At 36.5% G+C, this 22,825-nt stretch overlaps 4 protein-coding genes across 7 annotated transcripts in view; 2 read left to right on the plus strand and 2 right to left on the minus strand.

Annotated features, from left to right (window-relative positions):
* The first annotated feature begins 249 nt into the window (after positions 1 to 249).
* On the plus strand, positions 250 to 3,691 carry Cog2 (Component of oligomeric golgi complex 2). Its single transcript, XM_053757654.2, has 6 exons — positions 250 to 481; positions 560 to 787; positions 958 to 1,804; positions 1,987 to 2,192; positions 2,660 to 3,108; positions 3,399 to 3,691. The coding sequence occupies exons 1-6, from the start codon at positions 404 to 406 to the stop codon at positions 3,670 to 3,672; spliced, it is 2,082 nt and encodes a 693-aa protein (XP_053613629.1). The 5' UTR covers positions 250 to 403; the 3' UTR covers positions 3,673 to 3,691.
* Positions 3,692 to 3,735: 44 nt separating this feature from the next.
* PolI (DNA polymerase iota) lies at positions 3,736 to 5,921 on the minus strand. The gene is made up of 2 exons (XM_053757655.2): positions 5,759 to 5,921; positions 3,736 to 5,661 (listed from the first exon to the last, which is right to left on the minus strand). The coding sequence occupies exons 1-2, from the start codon at positions 5,767 to 5,769 to the stop codon at positions 3,849 to 3,851; spliced, it is 1,824 nt and encodes a 607-aa protein (XP_053613630.1). The 5' UTR covers positions 5,770 to 5,921; the 3' UTR covers positions 3,736 to 3,848.
* Positions 5,922 to 6,111: 190 nt separating this feature from the next.
* On the plus strand, positions 6,112 to 12,053 carry LOC128677346 (uncharacterized protein). The gene is made up of 8 exons (XM_053758106.2): positions 6,112 to 6,493; positions 6,567 to 6,761; positions 7,501 to 7,641; positions 8,283 to 8,534; positions 8,868 to 8,951; positions 9,278 to 9,604; positions 9,751 to 9,846; positions 10,424 to 12,053. Exons 1-8 carry the CDS (start codon positions 6,428 to 6,430, stop codon positions 10,568 to 10,570), a joined length of 1,308 nt encoding a protein of 435 aa, XP_053614081.1. The 5' UTR covers positions 6,112 to 6,427; the 3' UTR covers positions 10,571 to 12,053.
* Positions 12,054 to 12,622: 569 nt separating this feature from the next.
* LOC128677344 (serine/threonine-protein phosphatase 2A 56 kDa regulatory subunit delta isoform-like) overlaps positions 12,623 to 22,825 on the minus strand; it is a 48,350-nt gene continuing 38,147 nt past the window's right edge. For all 4 annotated transcript variants that reach the window (XM_053758103.1, XM_053758104.1, XM_053758102.2 and 1 more), the window contains 7 exons: positions 22,204 to 22,321; positions 21,353 to 21,465; positions 19,923 to 20,085; positions 19,090 to 19,319; positions 18,487 to 18,571; positions 17,610 to 17,784; positions 12,623 to 17,061 (listed from right to left, as the gene is read on the minus strand). In XM_053758103.1, the coding sequence (XP_053614078.1) occupies positions 17,638 to 17,784; positions 18,487 to 18,571; positions 19,090 to 19,319; positions 19,923 to 20,085; positions 21,353 to 21,465; positions 22,204 to 22,321 (856 nt within the window). In that variant the 3' untranslated portion in view covers positions 12,623 to 17,061; positions 17,610 to 17,637. The remainder of the gene's footprint in view (positions 17,062 to 17,609; positions 17,785 to 18,486; positions 18,572 to 19,089; positions 19,320 to 19,922; positions 20,086 to 21,352; positions 21,466 to 22,203; positions 22,322 to 22,825) is intronic.

The raw sequence follows: 22,825 nt of genomic DNA on the forward strand, positions 1-22,825 counted from the left end.
GTTAGGCTTCATTCCGTTCGGAAAAATGAAAAGTGGGTTTATCACGATCGTACGCGTACGGTATGGTTCAAGTAGACATTAGTTACAAACATATAGATAACTTAAATACTTATTAGAAACTTGGAAGTAGCAGCTAAAGATATAACATATTCAACAAATGCGCCATTTTCATATTTCATTAATTTTATTTCCAAACAAAAATGTTTCGATTACAATACTACTAAAATCCGAACGTGCTATTTGACAGATGATTTCTGACGTGTCGGTTGTCAGAGTTAACATCAGTGTTGTCAAAATGATCGCCGACGGAAGGGTGCGATCTAAATAATAGACATAAAATACTTATAAAACGATTCCTCTCAATAATGGTGCCTTCATAATCCAGTGCTAAATAACAGCTATCATGGACAAAGATTCTGTGGAGTTTACTCTACCACCAGCCCCGCGGGGACTGTGCTTCGATAGGAATGATTTTGTCAAGGTATTATTTCCAAGTTTCTTTCTTTATAATGATAATTCTCGCTTTTTAGAGTTACACATTTATACCTAATTCTTCCAGACAAATTTTTCTGTCGACAACTTTTTGGCTGAGCATCAAAATGTGGCTTCCTTGGAGACTATGCGGGACGACCTGGGAATGTACTTGAAAGTACTTAGACTGGCCATGATAGAACTTATAAACAAGGATTATGCGAATTTTGTCAATTTATGTGCCACACTCATCGGCTTTGATAAGGCGATCGACAAGATACAAGTGCCCCTTGGACAACTGAATGAAGAACTTTTGGTGAGTATATCAATGATAACAGTGTATCTTGTGTAGTAGATAATCCTATGTAGTCATTATTTCACTACCTATGTGAAATGTACCTGTACTTTGTGCTTCTAGTTGGGACTGTACTTGCCTTCCAATCTAATTTTGAATAAAATTTATTCTAATTTGATGTTACATTACAGAGTGTCAAACAATGTTTAGAAGATGCCATGAAGGAGCTCTCGATGTGGTTAAATCAGAGACATGGTCTTCAAAAAAAGAAGCAACTCCTCAAATATTATAGCCAAACTGTTAATTGCATAAAAACTTTGGAGATTATACTTCAAAACATTTCAGAAAAGAAAGTTCAAGAACAGGTAGCATTGACAGACCGAGCTGCCATGCAGTACAACCAACTGAAGTTCAGCATAGCCAAGTGTGACAGCTTGATGAAGTCAGAACAAAAAAATAAGTTTAACAATGTTGGCAGCAAACTGGTACAATCTCTAAATGATTTACTTTTTCAATTTTGGAATGGAAATGATGCAGATAACTTACTCAAGATATTAGTAACACTTACATCGCTTGACCTCATTCCTGAAACTGAAACACTTATAAGAAAGCAAGCAGTGGCACCGCTGCTTCAGGATATCATCAGTGAATCATCCCTCCAGAGAAGTGCTGATGGCCTTGAAGGAATCTACAATAAAATCTTGTCTTTATTAGACACAAAACTCAAGCTATTTCTCACAACAACAGAACATTCCAAGTTGACATTTCTTGTGAAAAAATATAGATTTTTAGTGAACTGCTTTTGGTGCGAAGTGGAGTCTAGACTTGAGGTGAACTTAGCTTCTATTTTTGCTCCTGGCAACCCTCAAATATTTTACCAGAGATACAATGAAAGCATGCAATTTGTCAAGAAGCTGGAAGGGTATTGTATTGATAAGGAAACTGTGAGATTATTGCATGAGACAGCTGAATATAAAAGCTTTCAAAGGAGGTGGAATCTGCCAGTTTATTTTCAGATACGGTTTCAGGAAATTGCTGGTAACTATTTGTTTTTTGCTTAATTATAATTTCATGTATCATTATCTTACTAATTATTACAAGTACTGAAGGAAATATATTTATTTAAAACTGCTTCGAAACTGACCATAATAGATAAATAGAAAAAAACAAAAGCTACTCTACTTAAAATTAAAATAGCAATAATATGACTATTATTTCAGGAACTTATGAATCAACATTGCACAGTAGCCCATCAGTTGAAAACGGCAATGGTTTCATTCTGAAAGAGACGCAGGCATGCTGGAAGGCCCTGCAAGATTGCTGGAGCGATGGAGTGTATATAGAGGCCATTGCGCACAAATTTTGGAAGCTCTCGTTACAATTACTGTCGAGATATGCACACTGGGCTAGTGAATTTTGTATGCAGGTAATTTTCTTTTCATTTCAAAATATAGTTATATTACAGACTGCCTGACTGACAGACAGACTGACAGACAGACTAATAAGACTACAGCAAAGTTGTAGTTTCCTGGTTGCACCAGTGCATTTGACATGAGTATATTCTACATCTATGACAAGAACCAAACCCATTTCATTTTCTATCACTTCTTACTTACTTTTCATCTGTAGTACAGACGGCAAGTAAAGTTGTGCTCTAATGGGGTTGGGGACGCCAGCGCGCGCTGATGCCATGGGTAATTTCAACCAATTGTCTAAAAAGAAGTAGTTACTCTTGCTACAAAATAAAAGATTTTTTTTAATATGTAAATTCTTATTAGAATCTTACATGCCATCTCGGATTGTGTTTAAAGGTTCTTTATTCCCTTCAATCTGATAGAAATTAAAAAAATATAGTAGTATAATTTAATGTAAATGTTCATTATTATTTTCCAGGGGGATGGGTTATCTTCCAAGATTGAACCAACAAGTGTAAATAAGATTTTAATAGATAACAGTATTAGTATCTATGCAGACTTACAAGCCTTACTGCAAAGATTGCCTCAGTTTCTACTTCTTGTAGAAGCGAAAATTAGTACCAAAGCTATAGATCTTCTAAGACCCAGCTTGATCCAATCCGAAAATGTGTTGAAAGCAACTAATGATAAAATAAAGAATTGTATTGTCAATGAAATGTCAGAATATTACAAAGTGCAGTTGAAACAAGTCAGCGATATTCCAAGATTGTACAGAAAGACCAACAGGAGTGTACCATCCAAGCCTTGTGGATATATTGACGTTGTGTCCAACTCCATACATGAATTTAACGAAGACGCGTCGAAGAGGTTGGACAATGCTTTTTTGATAGATTTATATCAATCACTATTTAATGTTTTGACTATTTCGTAAGTATTATTTTACTTGTTTATGTTTATAAATCTATGACATAGAATAAATTGCTTCTCGGCATTCATTGATCATAAAAGTAAATTGAAACCGTTATAATAGCCTTCTGTTCACGTATGTACTTACATGGTGTACTCTTACGATAAAATGGGTGATAAGGAAAAATAGTTTCAATTATTTCATGAATAAATTTGATTAGGTTCTTTATTTGCATAACGTTATCATAATATGCATTCCTAGACCCTGCAAAAGCAGCTGTTTTATGAATGTGTTGATGGGTTCTTTGCAGATATTACAAATACGTCGAGGATGTACTGACCTCTGTTCAGAAAACTGAAGACTCTCTTAGAAGACTGAAGCAGATACGAGACAAGATGTCATATCAAAGCAGCAGTACCAACATCATCACAGACGGAGACAAGATCAGGCTACAAGTCAACGTAGATGTAGTCTCCTATGGCCACATGGCTGAGAGCTTGCAGGTTGATGTACATAGTGTGCACAAGTTCACAGAACTACTATCTATGGTCACAGAAAGTGTAAAAAATATAGATATTAAATGATATGCCCAGTTATATATTATGCTTTGTTTTCTTTGACCAGTTTAAAAAAAATCAAACACATTATTTTAACATAAACATGTATTTTGATCAGCTGAATAAAAATTGTATGATTTGAAAAAATAGAAACCATTCACTTATCACTTAAAATAATTAACAAGATAAAAATCTTACTAATACTATTTGTGTGGAACAAAATATTTTAAGAGTGTGTTCGGCTTTGCTTTGTTCATGGTTCTTGGACTACTTCTGGTGACCTGGGAACTGGAGGGGTTCTTCCACATGGCCTTCAGTTCCTGCTGCATGTCGTCAGGCAGTGCATTGAAAACTTCTTTGTCAACATAACTTGGACAGTCCTCGCAACCACCCTCTGCTACATCTTTCATTGTATCTGAAGTGTCAGAGAGATTATCTTTAGCCGGACTGGCACGAGGTGTCAGAGATCTGTCTCTAGAGTTCAGTCTGAGCTCTGACACTTTCTCAAGCTCTTTTGAGTTTAACCTCAATTCTGCAACTTTTAGCTTGCTCGGGGATGCCACATCCTCCTTTGATAAACATCGTCTCTTTGCTATCCAGTTGACTTTTTTAGGCTTCTTAGGAGAAGGTTCCACTTCACCATCAGACAAGTCTGTCGTTGTGCTGCTGCTTGGAGAAGCGGCAGAGTAGTCCATTGAAGAGGCTGATGTGTCACAGTCATTTTGCAAGTTGAGTACTGACTGCACAGAAATGTCATTCATCAAGTAATTCACTATGGAACCTCTACCTGTCATGCGCTCCTGAAACTTTGTAAATGCCAACCCGACCAATGTCAAATGGAATGGTTTTGATAAGTCAATAAGCTTATTGAATAATCTCATAATTATAGTCATAAGTTTCTGCTGGCCTACTTCAGTGACAGTCAGTGTACCATTTGATATTGTAAAGATTGATGGTGATATCTGACACTGTCTTGATTCTCTGTGGCTGCTCAGTCTCTTAGCATCCTTTTTCCTCAATGTGACTCTCAATGAAACTGGAATGCGTCCATCCTCTCGTACCAAAACAAGCAATCTTTGCAAAAGAGCTGAAAACTTATCTTCCACCTCACTCTTAACACTCACAGTCTTAAAACTGTCTTCTAAACCTATGCTCTGGGGTTTCCCGGTCTGTTTCACCGGAGTATTGTCTTCTCCTAAGCTTAAATGCTTCAGTCGAACAGCCATATCGCTGCTGAAATTATTTTTCAGCACTTCTAGGGGTACTTCTTGCAAGTCCTTCACTGAGATGATTTTTTGAGATATTAGTGTTTCTGTAGTTTTTGAACCAATGCTGGGTATGGATCTGACACTTTGGAGAGTTGACATGAAGCCAGCTCCTTGCTCTGGGAAGATAGTTGTCTGGTCATTAGGCTTATGTAATGGACAGATTAGTTTAGCCAGCAACTTATTATGTGCGATACCAGCACAAGTAGTCAATCCTAACTCATCATATATTTTTTGGCGAATTTCATTCGCAATTTGTGATGCTATCTTCAGTCTAGTGTGACATCCACACAAGCACTCCTCACCATGTTTGCTGTACTGGTGTCCACAGAGTGTGACGTTTTTAACATCATCACTCTTTGACTTCTCCAATACCAATTTTGTGACGTCAATAAAATTTTCGTCCATACCCAATTTCTCTACCTGGCATTTCCACGTTAGTAGGACTTCGAAAACCTTATTTGAAGCTGTCCTGTAATTGTGTAAGTCTTCCCCATTTACAAGTTTCAAATTTGGACATGTTTTAATCGCGTCGGTAACAAGCATGCACTTCTGTACTCCGTACCGCCGTGCCTCGTAGTTGCTAGTCACCACGATGTTTTTCTGCTGCACCCCAAGGGGCACCGACCGCAATTCGGGGTTCCGCAACATCTCCACTTGAGCGTAGAAACAATCTATGTCAATGTGTATAATGCTCCTGGGGTGTTCACTATCGCCATAGTTACTAGTAGAAGTGCTCGTTTCCATGTTCCTGGGGAATATCACACAGTTTAGTCTTAATTTACATTGTTCTAACATAGTTTTACCTGTTGCGATACATTGTTGTGAATTGTTGAATAACTACTAACCTATCATCCATGACTGTTTCATTGAAAGATTTTATATAATATGTAGTATATAAATATGAAAAATTAGACTGAAATTATCGTTTTTATTTCATAAAATCTCAAAATATTGATATTTTCTATTGGACAATCACGACGACACATCAACAGACGTGATGTTGCCAGTATAAAAAATGTGTTTTTCTTTTCTTGTGCTCGATTTCGATTCATTGAATAATGGCATGAAATTAGTGATGCGCTGCCGGAAATTCTCGAAAATTTCTACTTCAAATTTTTGTTTTGCAGAAATTTGGTATACAAAAATTATCATCGAAATATTCTTGGAGAACGTTTCCCAAAGCGTTTTTAGAAAGTCTGAAGAATGGTTGCTTTCTACGAAAAAAAATCACGTGGATTTTATATCTTTAGTAGTTTACCTACCGATTCGATTAAATAATTTCGAATGAGAGACATAATCGACTAATATAGATATCCTTTTAGTCAAAATATCTGTCAAAAGTAAAAATTTATCAAAGCAAAGCAAGCAAGAGGTGTTTTTTTCAGTCAACTCAGTCGACGTATCATACGTCATTTTTGTAGAAAGTGGGTGTTCGTTATAGGCACTGAAGTAAAAATACAAAGTAAACATATAAAACATTGCAAATAACAGTTATGAATTCATGAAGCATCGCAATGGAAGGCTTGCCGTCCGGTGATATTCAAGCGAAGTACCAGAAATTGGCTGCAGAGTATTCAAAGGTATGATTGTGTTATCTCTAATTTCGGCAAAACATGATCGGCAATTTGTGTAAATTTACTGTTTCCGTTCCAGTTGAGAGTGCATGTAAAAGTGTTGAAGAAGGGTGTTCTAGACGAACAAGCTAAATCGAACGAGTTCAGGGATGCTCTAAAGGAAAAAGACAAGGCGTTGCGACGATGTGAGTTGGAGTTAGATTCGCTGACATTCAGGAATCAGCAGCTGACCCGCAGAGTGTCCGTGTTGCAGGATGAACTTGAGGCTTTACAGGTTAGATTCTATTGTCATAATTATAAAGTGGACTACGCTTTTAATCACTAAAATCAATTTTTAAAAGTACATATTTAATTTATATTAATATTATAAATTACATTTCATAAAGTTTCTGAGGTTTAGGTTACTGTGCAACTAGCAACTCTAACCTGACTGACAAAAAGTTATTTTTTGATTAAAGTTCTTTCTTCAGATCAAGTTTCAGTGTTCTTAAGCCATCACTTACTTTTTGTAGGAATGTATTTAGTTAGTAAAAGTTGAATGTTGCACTTTTATTCATATACTTTTACCTGCCTTCTATCATCCCTACTAATATTATAAATTGCGAAAATAAGTTTGTTACCTCTTCATGCATTATCTACTGGACCGATTGTTATGAAATTTGGTACATGGGTAGAAAATAACCTGGAATAACGCATAGGGTTTTTATCCTGAAATACCCATGGGAGCGAAGCCCCTGAGTGCAGCTAGTACTATATAAGCCTTCTGTTTGAACACTGTTTTTATTTTTTGTTTCGAATTCTATATGTAGAAGACAAAAAATGTACCTCATTAAGGTACTTTTCTTGATCCAAATGTAAATAAGCACAAGTTTCTGAAAATGCAAACAAATTATGAAAACATTATTTTATAATAATATTAATAATAATTAATATATTGCATGTAGAATCTAGGCAATAAATTATATATTTTTTTTTCATTTGTTATTTAATGAATTTATTTACTTTTGTTCCAGTTAAAACAAAACAAGAAATCCAAAAGTAAAAATGATGACAAACAGCCACCAACATCCAGCTCGATGGCTCCACTGGACTCTGGGTTGCTGCAGGAGGAACTCCAGAAGAAAATCATGGAGAATGCACAGATTGCTTCACAGGTGTAGTAGCTTTAGTTGTGTAGAGAAAAAAATTGTTCTACTATGACTTACTTAATAACATATTGTTTGACCATTAAGTACATCAAGTCTACTAGACTTCTACCAAATGAAGTTCCGGTGTGGAATTTATTCCTATCCTCCAGTCTAGTCAGTCCTCCTCAATCATTTCTCTCCAAAGCTAATAAGCATATTAAAAAAACTTGTTTTTACCAATGGTAATGACATCAATACAAGTTTCACTACAAAATCCATAGTATAAATTTAATGGTTAAATAAATAAAGTTAATGGTCCTTCACTCTGTTTTCATTCACAGTGATATTTTTATAGGTAAAATGTCTTTGCATAACTATTTGGGCTAGGCTTCTAATGACATGGCTATGCTTATGGGCTTAGCTTGGGTTCTGGTTAGTCACCAGTGGAGTAGTATGGGGTCATTTATGTACGTATAAACCTTTGGGAATAAATTGTCAAAAAAAAATTCATCAAAACTCAGTAGTTTTGATGCATAAACCTTTGGGAATATTGTCAAAAAAAAAGCATTTATTGTGCTTCTTAAAATTTTACAGAAATGGAGGGTGACTTTGTTTTATACTATTTAGTGATTGGTCTATATATTTAACGAATTTTTTAAAATTTTCAGTTGTCTGATAGAACATTTGAAGTATCTCAGCTGAAGGCAACTCTGGAGGATTACCAGCGGCACATTAGTGAAAGTGATAGTAAATTCAAATGTGAGATTGCCAAGCTTCGGAATAAGAACCAGGAACTGCAGTATGCTCTGGAAGAAGCCCAGAAGGACCGGCTCGTGGGCACACCCAGTAAACCCCATGTGACATGTGCTAGTCAACCCCCGAGCTGCAATGGAGACTTTTTATCAGAAGGTGGCAGCTTGGTATGTTGAAAACTATCAACAAATTAATTACTTTGACTTTTATTATATATGTTGTGTTTGTGTCCCACTGTTGGGCAAAGGCCTCCCCTTTTGTCTTCCATAGGGTTCTGTCTTGTTGTTTATTGAGAACCACTCTGAAACTTGTCTAGGTCTTCCTAGAATTCATTAATTTGTGAAAAGAATTGTTAGAACACTAGAAGGAAAGTGGGCATTTTCTGGATATTTTTCTACCAAAGCCATTTATTTTACCATATGTATGTATTATATAGCCATGTATTTTATTATAAAAAAAAAAAGAAAAAGTCAAGAGATTGTAATATTTATTTTTTCCAGATTGGAAGTGAAGATGCGCTTAGTTCTGTTGATGATTTGAACTTAAATGAGCAGCTTAGTATAAAGACCCATACATTAGAACAGGTAAATGTATGAAATTTTATTTTTGTCATTTTTATGTGTAGTTTCTGTTAATAATCCAATTCTGCTTGCTGTGGATACCGTAGAGGCGATTTAAGTGATATGATCATATCTGTTTGCAAGAAGATAAGAAACAACAGCATTCCCATCCATATTTTGTTTGTTTGATGTAAGACAATCTTCAAAATTTTTTGTTTTTTATGTTTTCCTTCCCTAAGTATCGTGTGTTGCAGCTATAAAATAATTAGACACAATAAAAAAATATACTTTTTAAAACTAATTTTTAAATGATGGTTCTAAAATAAAATCTATTGGCTTTTATTTCACAGAATAACCAAAAACTTAGAATGGAGTATGAGTTATTACAAATGGAAAACGAAAGCCTTAAATTAGAAGTAGCAAAGTATGTCTCTGCCTCGCAGAAGAGGAGAGGGGACGGGCACGACTCCGGAGACTTCAATAGTTTTAATGAGACGTGTGTTGACGGGGAGGGCAGAGTCACCGGGCTGCTGGGCTCCCTCGAGGTGCCATTCCTGGTGAACCATGAGGTGCAGGCGAGGGAAGACCGAGTTAGGACTTACTTTAGGAATAAAATTAGCGATTTGGAAGTTGAGAAGAATGAGTTAAAGAGCAAGACTGAACATTATGTAAAAGAGGTGAGTTTCTTTAATATATTGAGTTGTATAAAAGATAGGCAGCTTTTAGCAGCTGATGTGTCTATTGAAAAATACCGTTTTTCGGAATTTGAATATGTGATCCGTTTTTTAGTTTTCAAGATTTGATGAGCATGTATAATTTTCAGTGTGAAATGTTAAGACTACGGTTTGAGGAGATGGAAAGAGACAAACAGACAGACGAGCACACACTTCAGGAGAAACACAACACTATCAGCCGACTGGTGAGTCACAGTTACATATCGTGCTCCTGTTATTAATCATAGATATGCGTGTTATATACTTACATATATGCTATGTTTATCAGACAGATAATAATTTTTGTGTGTGTACCTTTCTCCTATCTTTATGGAAGGAGAATATTTTAATGACGTAAACGTAATTTGGGTACAACACAGAGCAAACCTTGCGGTATTTTACAACTGCCCAACCCCTTTGGGACATGCTGTCCAGCCCATCTGTCAAAACTTGTTATCACTTAGTCGCCTTGTACGATTTCGTGGATTAGTATGAGAGCCTATGGAGTGGGCGTATTTTTGGGCGGAACCACACGCTAATTTCTCTGAATTATATTGCAACACTTACGTACGACTTAAAAGACTGTTTTTTTATGTTGATTTCAGAAAATCAATTACACTCCTATTTTCATACTTTCTTTCCGTATTTAATTATGCACCAATAGTTTGCAAGCACATTGATTTTTGTGAAGAGGAAATAAAACATTTATATAATTCATTTTATGCTACATTTCAACTTTCTACGCCCAGTAAAAGTTTTATTTGTTGATTGACAATTTATCAGGAGGAGGAGCTGCACTCCACGTCTCACAACTACGAGGAGCAGATGTCGGTGCTGACGGAGCACGTGGCGGGCCTCAACGAGCAGCTGACGAAGCAGCACGACGAGATACAACATCTGAAGCACCAGCTCAGCGGCAGGCGGAAGTAGACATACATATGTGATATACATGCTTATACAATTTTATATCTATGGTCTGATAGCTGACGGCAAAGAAAATGGGATATTGGGCTCCGACGCTCAACGGCTGAGAAAGGAAGCGGGGAAAACTTTCGAAAAACTCTGGTCGAAATAGCAAACAAATTATATTAATTTAGACCAGTTCATAGACACAGCAGAGCTGTCTGCCGTGTCTAGCAGCAAGCATTTGCTTATCATTGCCCTCACACGGGTCTTCTATGGAGCAGGAGGAGGGACAGTTTGGGCAAGGCAACAGATGAGGCATGGATTGATGAAAGAGAGAATACCTACTGACTATATACGAATAATACTATACTACGGAAGCGTATGAAAAACAATAAAGCCGCTTGCGCATATTGCGTGGCGCTCTCGAAACTAGTCAGCCGGCAACGGTAAGGTGACTAAATGTAAGCGGGGCCATTGGGAAGCAGAGAGTGGCCGTCCTGTATGCTAGTATTCTTTATACTACATAAATTGAACAGAAATAGGTGACTCGCCCATCTCTGTCACGCGTAAGGTGTGAGAAAGAGAAAAGCTGTGTAAGCGTCACGCAGAGGTCGTTTGGACGGCAGTGTCTTTAGCGGTGTCCTTTTTTGTAATAAGAAAAATATTTGATCGAAAACTAAGTTGTAGTATAATTTGGTTTTTGTTTTATCGTTGAGTTTTAAATTGATAAATACAAATATGAAGACACTTAACAAACAACACAATGTTTTTTAACACAAAAACTTTTTTTTCGATTAATCTAATAAACCATTGAAAATCGAAAAGTCGAATAATGCATTTTTTACACGGCATCATAATTTATTAAGTTTACAAAAACTTAGTTCATAAGGCAAAATCAATATCTGTATCGTGATACGTCGTCCTGCTGACTCAACATTTTAATGTGAAATTAGTATTTAAAATACTAATTAATTTTGTATTACAATTACAATAACCGCAATATTTTTTTTATATCTAAAGCATTATGTTAACTGTATCCAAGGGTGCGTCGCATCAGTCAACTTTGACGTTAAACTGCGCAAAAAAATGCAAAGTATGGCATTTTATCTTAACGTCAGCAGCGCGCAGGTTAAAGGCAAAGTTGACTGGTGCAAAACACCCAAAGAATCCCTATAGCTATACTTACATCCTTATCTCGCATGTCTATCTTAGCTTGTATATTTTGTAGCAACTCAGATGGAATTTGTTTTGAAAATATTCATTAACATTCCCTTTCCACTAATCTATATATTTCTTATTTTATTTCCATTGAAATATTTGGAACTTTCTATCACAATGAAACGCGACATGTAATTATACAAAACAGTAATTTCAAACTATTAACAACCCTATCAGTTTTCAAAAATCATGTCCACACTTAGGCTAGGATGAAAATGTAATCATAAAATGAAATGTGAATAACCAACTCTGTATAATATATTGTTCTAATAAAAGTCGTTCATTATTAGTTTTTTTTTTGTGATTTCCTAAAATAGAAAGACAGGTGTCTGTAATGGTTATTGTAGTTGTAGTTTGCACCTACCTTTAAATTATACCTATTTTTCACATCAACACATGGGCATAGTAAATAAATATGATTTTTTGAAAATCAAAAGTACATTCTACAGTTTCACATCGGCATAGTAAATAAATATGACTTTTTGAAAATCAAAGTAGATTCTACAGTTTCTTGAGAACATCCTCACCTTCGAAAATACTCCAATCCAACGGCATTCTAGTAAATCTTTATTCTCACTCAGGAAGTACGTTTTTGCCCCGTATTTTAACGTCCAACATCTGCACGTTTGTATCGTAATGTATTGAATGAACGGTTTTTTCACCTGGGAAATTTATTCAACTTTTGTATACTTTGAGGTCAAACTTCGCACATTATATATTTTTTGTATATAAAGCATGTTTGGTATGCACCATGTATTCACTATAAGAAAAATACTAATAATTAATAAATATAATTTTCAATATTATTACAGGCGTTCGTCATTTACAACTACTATGAAAAGAGAATAAAAGACAAGGTTATATGCACAACATTGTATTATAACGATAATCATAAGCACCTTATAATATGTCATCTGTTACAATATTTGTTTTCAACAGTTACATTATCGTTATAAATATTTATACAAAATTTATCAATTTGTAGAACAGCTTGCAAATGATGGGTGAGGTCGCTTTCGCGTCAACAAGACATTTACAGCGCGATAGCTGGTGACTGTCACGCTAAATTACGAAGATCAGTTTTATGGCGGCATGTTGTACTCATTTTGCGCAGCCAAAGTTGTGTTGAAATCTTTGTAAAGTCCGTCAAACAAAAGATGTCCCACAAAGGTGGCGCTACTGTCGATGGAAACAACAATGTGGCCTATTGATAGTTCCTCATCCACGGGCCTTCTTTCGTGGTTAGGTCAACATTAATAGCTAATTTATTTTAATATTTTTTAGCCTAGGCAAGACATGAACGGCGATCATCACTCTTAGTTACGACGAATATTCAGTCTCACACAACTTAGGTGGACCACAGATTATTCGTTGTAACTATGCGTAACACAGCGGACACAAGGCTGCTAAAATTAGTTCTTTTTTTTCCATTTTGTGGTCTTTGAACTATTAAAAATAAGTGTCTCAAGCCTTATATATTCGAGAAAGATAGTCGGACTGCATGAGAAAAAAAAATTCCGATCGGCAATACTCAATTTATTGTCTTATAATGAATGATACAATTTTGCCATCCTGAAAACTGATCCCCGTAGGATCGTATTATGTCAATAATTTGAAGCGATCAGCTTTGATATTATTCAGTGGGAAAAATGCTCTTGGAATGTCACATTTGTACATTAAATTGTCATTTGCATAACTTAAAAGATCAAACTATATTTAGATGAGCTATGTTCACGTATAAAAACGTCGTTCCAACTCCTACAAAAATAAATATTTCATCATCAGTTACTAAATAAATAATATCGATAATTGATTTCAGCGGATCATCTTCAAATCATCAACAAGATACGGGTATCAAAATTTTATACAAAATGTCCGCTTGCCAGAAGCGTATTGCGAAAATTCCCTATACAATATAAAGTTATATTAACCGTTATAAAATAACTGCTAGACCTAGTTATACTCCATTTATTTAGATATTTAAAGGTAAACAATATTCACGTGTCCTATTACACTTTACAAATCAATATCCTTGCAAATTACTAATTAACAATAATATAAATTACATTTTTGTCAATATTAATTTATGAAGCGTATATTTCAATAGGTAGAGCGGAAAAAACTACAGACAAGTGAGCGGTGACAAGTGAAAACTACAGACAAGTGAAATTTGTAGTTCTATCTTATGTGGCTACCAGATAAGATAGAATTACAAATTTCACGCCTACCTGCAACGGGACAAATCAACTATTTGTCCCGCTTCTCTTATATTTTAGTATATTCTCTTTCATGTATGACTAAATGGAACATCTGACGATGTCTATAGTTTTTTCTGTTCTACGTTGCAATGAAAAGAAATATCAAAATTGTTTATATTTATTTATCTAAACAAATGGAGTATAGTCGTTGGCTCTAGCGCTACCAGACACCATTGACTGTACATACCTAACCTACTTACAGCTAAACCTTTGCTATGTATAGTTAATATAGTCACGATAAATTTAGACATCACTTTCAGTTTTTTTAATTGTGAATCTGGTTTTAAAAAAAATAAAATGAAACTATCCCTATAACAAACGAGTAATATTTTTATAAAACACAATAGAAGAAAGAAAATCATGAATTAAATAAATGAAAATAATTTATGATGCTGAAATGGATAGAAATCTCCCGAAATGCGCAATTGGTACAAATTATTTTTTACATGATTTATAATTTTGTTTTCTGAAAAGTAAACATTTCTGATTAATTTTTCTGATATTTGATAGTGTGTAAAATATAGCTTGACAAAATGAACGTAATGAGAGCGACAGAGACTTATTTTCATACTAATGTCACCTATCACATGGATCAAGCTATGTTTTACAAACCACAGTTAAATATCCATAACTAGCATTACTAGTATGTATTCCCATTGGTTACTAATCTCATGCCTAATTTTGTACACGATTAATGTATGAGCTAGAAACACGAATTCATTGTATGAACTTCTACACCACAATAGCGATATGCATCAATACGAGTCCCAGAACTTTTATTTGCTATGTGATATAAAAATGATTTTAATATATCATCATGATATTCAGCCATTCTACAATGCGAGTTTGCATATAGATCGACAAGGAATATGGGCCACGACCTATTACGCAGGCCCAACTCTGATTGGATGATTAATATCGAATACATAAAACACATACAGGTCTAATTTTATTATATATGTGTGTGTTTCTAGCTTACACTTCAACATATCAATATATTGATGAATATTTAACAATTTTGTCTGGTAGCGAACGGCGGAATACATACAAAACATACATGTGTCCATAGAAAAATGTACAATCCGATCTAAGTTAAAATAGTTAACAATTATATATAGTCAAGCTACGGTAGTACATGCCAACATGGAAATTGTAAGGCGGTTTGGGCAAATTTTACTGTATAGCAATGGGTGGCACGTACCTCATGTTGCTATGGAGTTACATCCATCACGGATGAAACATCAGCAACAAATAAAAAAGGTTCGTGTCCCTTTTATATACACAATTGTTTAAAATAAACATAACATATCAGATTGAGATCCAATTTAACGTGATGTTCTTCGTAACTTTGCCTAAACAAAAAAATACAATACAAACTTATGAAAGCTATATTCTATAAGACACTAGTGCGGCTCAAACGATCGTAAATACCGCTAGTGGTCTGCTGCGTGACGCGTAGGTTAGCGTGCGTTCAATCTTTCTCATTCGCAAACTTTATGCGCAAAAGAAATGGCTAGTCATTCTGTGGCTCATTCACATTCAATGGCTCATTTCTTGATTTACTCAGACTCCTATAGAAGATCGTCTGCAGTGTTGAGCAAACAAATCACAAATATTTTGTGTGTTAAAAAATAGGATACCCACGTATTCGTTTTCTCTCTCACGCACGTAAGATTTGTGACAGAGACGGATATAATCTAATGTTGATTAACATTGAATACCCGCTACAACTTTCGTCACGCAGCGTACAACGAATTAAAACATTGAATTATTGTCGTCTACTAATGCAAAGATTTAAAACAGTTGCGGTCGGTGTCTTGGTTAAATAAGACAAAGAAAAGAAAAAGTGTTCAATTAAAAAATGCCGTGCACGAATCCACCTAAAACAGTTAACAATAAATAAGTGCTTTTAACCACTCTTGAGATCCACTCATGATTTCGCCCACATATTAATATCTAACAATTAAAATGATCAGAGTAACTAAAAATCTAAACGCCTTTTAAATACCAAACTGTCATCGGAAAAACATAAGTTTTAGTCACATTTGTAATCGTTAACACGATCGTTATAAAAAATGTACTAAGTAAAATCTACGATATGCCATGGACCAGTGAAAACGTTTACTTATTACGAGTTACTTTTTGGTTAGCGAGTCCACTGCGTTACGCGTAAGTAACGAATAATTCTCCCATCTCTTTCGCGCTAAAGGTGTGTGATAGAAAAAGGCTGAATACCCAATACGATCCTACGCGTTACACATGGAAAATTGTCGTTTTAAAAAATGCTTACAAGGCCAATGGTTTTACGAGTTGGTTTATAATGTAGGTAAGTTTAATATTTTTCTAAGCGTGATCTAACTGATTAATTTCACGTAATTCCTAACATCAAATGCATTACTGTGAGTTAGTAAACAAAATATAATTAATTCTTAGGCAGAAAGGCATGTTAACTTATATTAACCTAAGTGAACCATATAGGAGGGATTTAAATTAAACTCTTCTATTTCTGTCCCTCTTTAAGCCCCATTAGGCCCTCCTCAATTGTTACCTAACTTAAAATTCGACATCTATAAAGGTGATCTCTTTTGTCATAATAATCCTATTTAAATGAATATTACGTAATTATTTTATGAATTTGTTAATTTAAATTATCTATTTCCGCACGATTGTGAAAAACAGAGTAAATATATCTTAAAATATTTAGTTGTGTATAATTTTGGTTTAAATGCACAAAAATTTTGTTAAACATGATCAGTTTAAAGACAATCAATATACAAAAAAAAAAAATACATCGAACCTATGATCAAATAATGCATATTTGGTTTTTAAAATAAATTATAGTTAAGTTATATTTATGGCTCCGATAACATAAACTATTTATATCTAGAAGTGACCACGTTTCGGCTAAAAAAGTATATAAAAAGATAAATCATTGCGGGTGGTACTGTAGTGGAATGGTTTTGACGTATACTGCCGCGGCTGACGTACCTTCCTTTAGCTGAATTGGCCTCCGTGTGCTTCATAAATATTTCTTGCTACCTAAAAACACCATGCTATATTAATTTGGATTCTAAGGTGGACGTACTTAATACCTTAAAGATATTAAAATGAAAGAATTGGCATTCGCTCGCTTGTTGTTTAATTAAGGATTTCAATACATAGTATTATGGTTTTATATTATTCAAAATGTAGTCGCAATTTAAGTCATGTAAATTGTTGCAACGGTGTCCTTTAAAAAAATAGAATAGAATATCCATATTAATGTTATAAAGAGAAGAGATTTTTATTTGTAATGGATCAACTCAAAAACTACTAGGCCGATTTCGATGAAATTTGCCACAGGCGAAACCTTCAGGAGTGATATAGGATACTTTTTATTATGGTTTTACCCGAACAAAGCAGGCGAGACCCGCTAGCGTCTTGGCGCAAAATGTCCATTTCTCACAATGCCCTTTCTCATAATGTCTTTTCTCAAAATGTCCTTTTCTCATAATATCCCATATATACAGTCTTACAGTTACTAGACAATAACACCGTGAGCCATAAAATCACTATTGAAATAGCAACATTATTGTAAGTATGCTCACAGTCCCGGTGGTAGTGACGCAGCGGGCGCTAGCACTGGTTGACGTCAGGCGGCGTGGCGAGGTAGACGTCCGCCCGCTTGTGTTCGCTGAGCGCCTTCACCGTGCTGCTGTCGGCGGGGAGCTCGGACTTCTTGCGCAGCAGCGGCTTGCTGGCGTTGTAGCCCGGCTTCTTTGTCTGGGGATGAGACGTACGTGCTCATATCACAGCGGAATATAGTATGGAGTGTTCAGGGTTTGAATCACACGACGCAGCGAACCAATCACATTGCGGTGTGGTTGTCGTTGCGTCACAATGGCGCACTGTGATTGATTCTTTGTTATTAGCAGAAGTGGTTCCATGTCTAAACATCCGATAGATTTATTTGATCCCTACAGTCGAACACGGGAACTAATAGGTGTCGGGAGGGAGAGTCGCTCCATACGCGAGATGACGCGTTGGGTGTTAAATTATAGCTTTTGAAAAATTGATATATATATTTATAATATATATTCATAACATCCTAGGTTTCGACGCTCACAGGCATAAAACGGGAAGCAACCAGGAAAATGCTCAGTTGATCGTAAAAAGATTGATGTCAGGCGGGCGATGAGAGAGAGAGAGAAAGAGAGAAGGGGCTTCTTCCATTCTCTAATAGGTCTCCTACTGGGTTTCGGGGAAGTTGTGGAATTAAATATATACGAAAGGCGAACTGCCGGTATATTAGAAGAAATTATATAGATTGAAACGCGTCCATTGCCTCAGAAAGGCGCCCCGCACCGCACCTTTCGCGTCGCTCACGCTTATACATAGAGTAATGCCTTGCTATTTATCGGTGTTTTGTTAGCAAGAGTAATATTTTGACATCTGAATGACGCGTTGGCTGGTGCTGCGACCGACCTCGAGCGGCGCGGCGGGGCTGGCGGCGGCGCGGTGCTCCAGCTGCTGCCAGATCTCCTCGCGCAGCGCCATCCGCTCCCGTTCTCTGAACGATACAAATGTACACGGTTACCGGTATCCAACGCATTACCTTCCAAAGGCGCATAAGGTATATAGAGACTAACATTTTTTGTTGTACGACTTTTCGTGATACATAGTTTTTTTTTTCATATAAAAAAAACAATCTTATTTGCGATTCTACACATCTTAACTCTATGTAATAGCCGAGCAACACGAGACAGTACAGTAGCGTTATGTGCCGAAATCGAACAGAGTTAACGTTTTATAGAAACAAAATCATGGAGGAGAATTTTGTATTTATTATGTTTTGACAAAAATTGTAGAACAAAAGATGTTAGTCTCTATGTACCTTATGCGCCTATGGAAGGTTATGCGTTAGATACCAGTAATCCTGTATATGTCAAAGCATGGTTATGCAACAAGTATGATTCAAAAAGCCGTTCAATAAAACAAAACAAACTCTTTGACTAACAACAAACTTTCTTTTTATCGAATACTTAAGAAAAATCGGGTCCCTGACATAAGAGAAAGAGAGAGACTTACTTCTGTTTCTCTTGCTTATACTGCTGCGTGCACTCATCGAACAGCTTCTGGTTCATTTCCATAAACAACTTGAGCGCGTTATAAACCAATCCATGTATAGTTTTGTTCCAATGGCTCTTCGTGTTCCGGTACAGCGACGGGAACATGATCGGCAGTATGTGTGTGGCGTTGTCCGATATCAGTGACATTATGTACTCGTTGTTCCAGTAGTATAACGCTCGCTCTGCCACCTGAAACGTTGCAGATTTGAGGTCGGGCCGTGTGATGGCGCTAGTGTGCGCACCAACATCGCAATTTTATAATCTTTTCATTAAGCCAAATAATTTACAGCTATATCTCCGTGTAATCCGTCTCCGACTGTGATTATGTTCGCATTTATTCTATATTAAGGCATGTTGAGTCAAGTGTTTTCAGTTAAGGAATATAATGTAATGAAGATATACACATACTTACAAACATGAACCCTGAACAATTATCTAGTGTAAACTCCTGCGGCACATTTTCAGTTTCCGCTATTAATTAAATAATTAAAAGAAATAAGAACGCCAACACAATTTTAGTGGCGCTAATGTGCGAGTAGGACCAGTTTAAAAGAATAATTAGGAATGTTTTACAACACAAGACACAACTTTAATATTCGGCATATTTATTAAGTAGACTGATCGGGAAAATAGACAGATCGTTAAATATATTTCTTGTTTGTGACATGAGAACAAGTATCTGAACACTTGAAACGTAGCGAATTTTATTTGTGTTTTGTTTAGAAGATTGTCGGCTAAATGGATAACGTGGTAAAAAATAGCAACTAAAAACAGTTTACAAACGTTATTTACCTGGAAGTGCGGGCTGGAGACGCACTTGGCGAGCTGCCGGAACAGCGGCTCCATGATCTTCTGGAACTCCGCGGGCTCGATCACGTCCAGGATCTCCTCCATCTCGTTCAGGAACATCACCTCCTTGGGCGAGTGCGTCTTCGGCCAGTATTTCAATAATGCCCTGGTATACGGAAATCAAGCGGAATCTAAGCCACGAATACAGTTACAGTACTACCACTTTTATAAGTTACACCGATGTACCTGCGCAGAAATATTTTTTTTGCATGGCGGGAAAATATCTGCGCCAATCATAGTGCGCCATTTGGCCGCGCGAACAAAACCGTTCGCTATTGGCTAATGCGTACGCGCCATGTCTGGAGTTGCCCTCAAGTGTAATATTGTACAATTATTATGAGCGAGATAGCACGACTGTTGTTTTTGGATTTCAAATCTTGTGTAGTAGCAATAAGTTCGTTATTTCATTAATGTTCTCATTCGGCCAGAGACGGCGGTCGGTTGTACTATTTTGCGTCGTCGAACAATGCCGAGGTAACTTATAAACGTGGTATTACTGTAACACGCAACATATCGTTCTTTCCTTTTCATTACAATTTGCATGAGTGAGATCGACTATGTGCTATTTCACTCGAGTCAATGGTAATGCGTGAGATAGAGTGATATGTTGCGCGTCAAATGTTTGCCCAGTGTATTCGTAGCTTTACACAACACCAACTATGACAACTACAGTCTGTCAAGAAAAATAATTTTTGACGGTCAAAATTTATTTTTTTGCAATTGCAATACTGACTAGAATGGTCTAGATTGGTTAATAAACGCTTAGTGTTGCCAGCCAACAGGAGACAGCGCCCTCATATAATGCCTTCTCTTTCTTATCAGACTGTAAATAGTGGCATTATTACAGTTAACACGTTAGTACATTGTATAACGAGAAAATAAAGTATAATAGATTCTAACGAAGATTTATGTTGAGACCCGAGACGGAGTGGAGGGCCACGAACACCTGAGTTGTGAATTATATTTTCTTTCAATTGGTAGCGGTGCTATAAATCATAACTAAAAGTATATACTTTCTTCAACTACAATTAATACATAGATAAAGACACGTTCACCATGTATTAAGCGGATAACTTTGATGGTTATATACATAAGTTAACATTGTTAACCTTCTTAGTTTCATGGCATTTGTTTAACATATTGTATATTTATTTGTATAGCGTGGTTTCAATTCCCACTTGATTCCAGAATTCTTTCATATTTATCTTTATATCTTTATATTTTCAAAATTTGTATAACCGTTTGTAAACTCAAATAAAATAAAATTCAACACCGCAAACTTTATTAAGAAGAATAAAAAGTGGCGAAGAACTGGTGTTCATACACAGCGGCAGGGAGACCACGTTAAAACAAAAAATATATAGTTCTCTCACCTAACTACAGGTTGTGTGAGCGAGGGGTCCTTCTCTAAGAACTGGACCACACAGTACGCCAGCTGGGGGTGGTAAACCGACAGCGACTTCACTTTGTGCAGGGGTAATAGTACCTGGAATCCAAATATACATTGATGACATTGTCGTTATTACAAGCTTTTATTTAGCTTATACCGATGTGAGGTGAGAAAACCTGACTGACTATTTAACTCACTAGTGTTTCTTTGCACTAGTTTGCTGTAGGTAGTCGTAAAAGTCATGGCAGATGCCTTTGGGCACCTTGAATCTGACACCAGGGATAGTAATAACACACTCGATAAGAAGATTGGGCGAGTGACAAAAAAGGTATTATTTCGATGATATGGGACATGCTTCAGAAAATAATGTGGCGACATCTACCACGCCACATACACAACGCCGCCGACGCCAAAAGCCAACTATATAAGCCACGTAGAAGATTCTCGACAGAAGCTAACAGGCCTAGACCGCGCAGACAGTGCGTTTACGATTGGAAGCATATATACAACCTCCGACATGACACCGGAGTCGTGCGGTCCCCGGCGCTGCAGCAGCCTGGCGGGAAGATCTTCCCTGCGGTGGCGGTCGAGCATGATCACCTCGCTCATACAATAAGCGTTAAGCCTTTAGTCCCGGCTGTAACTGTAGTCCCCACTGATTGGACCCCGCATGGTGGGTCCATGGCCCGTACGCTTTATCCATCCATAAGGAAGGCTAGCGCGAACCCTGGGCATCACAGCTGCGAATGTAACCGCGAACACGTGAAGATGTTAGAGAAGAAACTGGGAACGCTCAGACTAGAGAGATGAAAGAGAGACAAAAAGAGTTCGTACCCTGAGAAGGAACATTTTATGTTCCTCTTTTAACGGCAACGCGAACCCGTTAATGATGGAGCCGAGGATCTCCAGTAGCTCCGCAATGCCGTTGTGATGTTCAGTCTCGTATATAAACCTGAAATCACAATTATATAAGAAATATTGGCAACAATGGTAAATGTGAATTAAAGTTATTTTTTACCTTTTTCATTTAAATACTAGCGGCCCGTACTGACTTCGCTCGGATAAAATCACAATATCTATTAGTAAAAACCGCATGATATCGCGAACCGACAGACGCGAGGACAGAGGACTTTGTTTTATAATATGTAAGAAAACTGGATATATTCGGAAATCATCGTTCGTAATTCAGAACAAAATTCAGCTATACTCACGAAGCTACTATATACTAATCTTAGTGTATCAATCCAAAGTTGTGGAATAGTCAATATTCTATTCCAAGACAATCATCACCTACAACTATAAGCGACATTAGCACGAAACAAAAAACCCGGGTCCACTTAGCTCATTACAGCGCGTCACAATGAAACTATAATCGTTGCGATCATTATATATCCGAGAGGCCATTCTTTTGTCGCTACATGAGATCCTTTTTTGTTCGAATTGTTTGTGCTAGTGC

This window comes from Plodia interpunctella, chromosome 17 (genome assembly GCF_027563975.2).
Source record: "Plodia interpunctella isolate USDA-ARS_2022_Savannah chromosome 17, ilPloInte3.2, whole genome shotgun sequence".
Taxonomy (NCBI): domain Eukaryota; kingdom Metazoa; phylum Arthropoda; class Insecta; order Lepidoptera; family Pyralidae; genus Plodia; species Plodia interpunctella.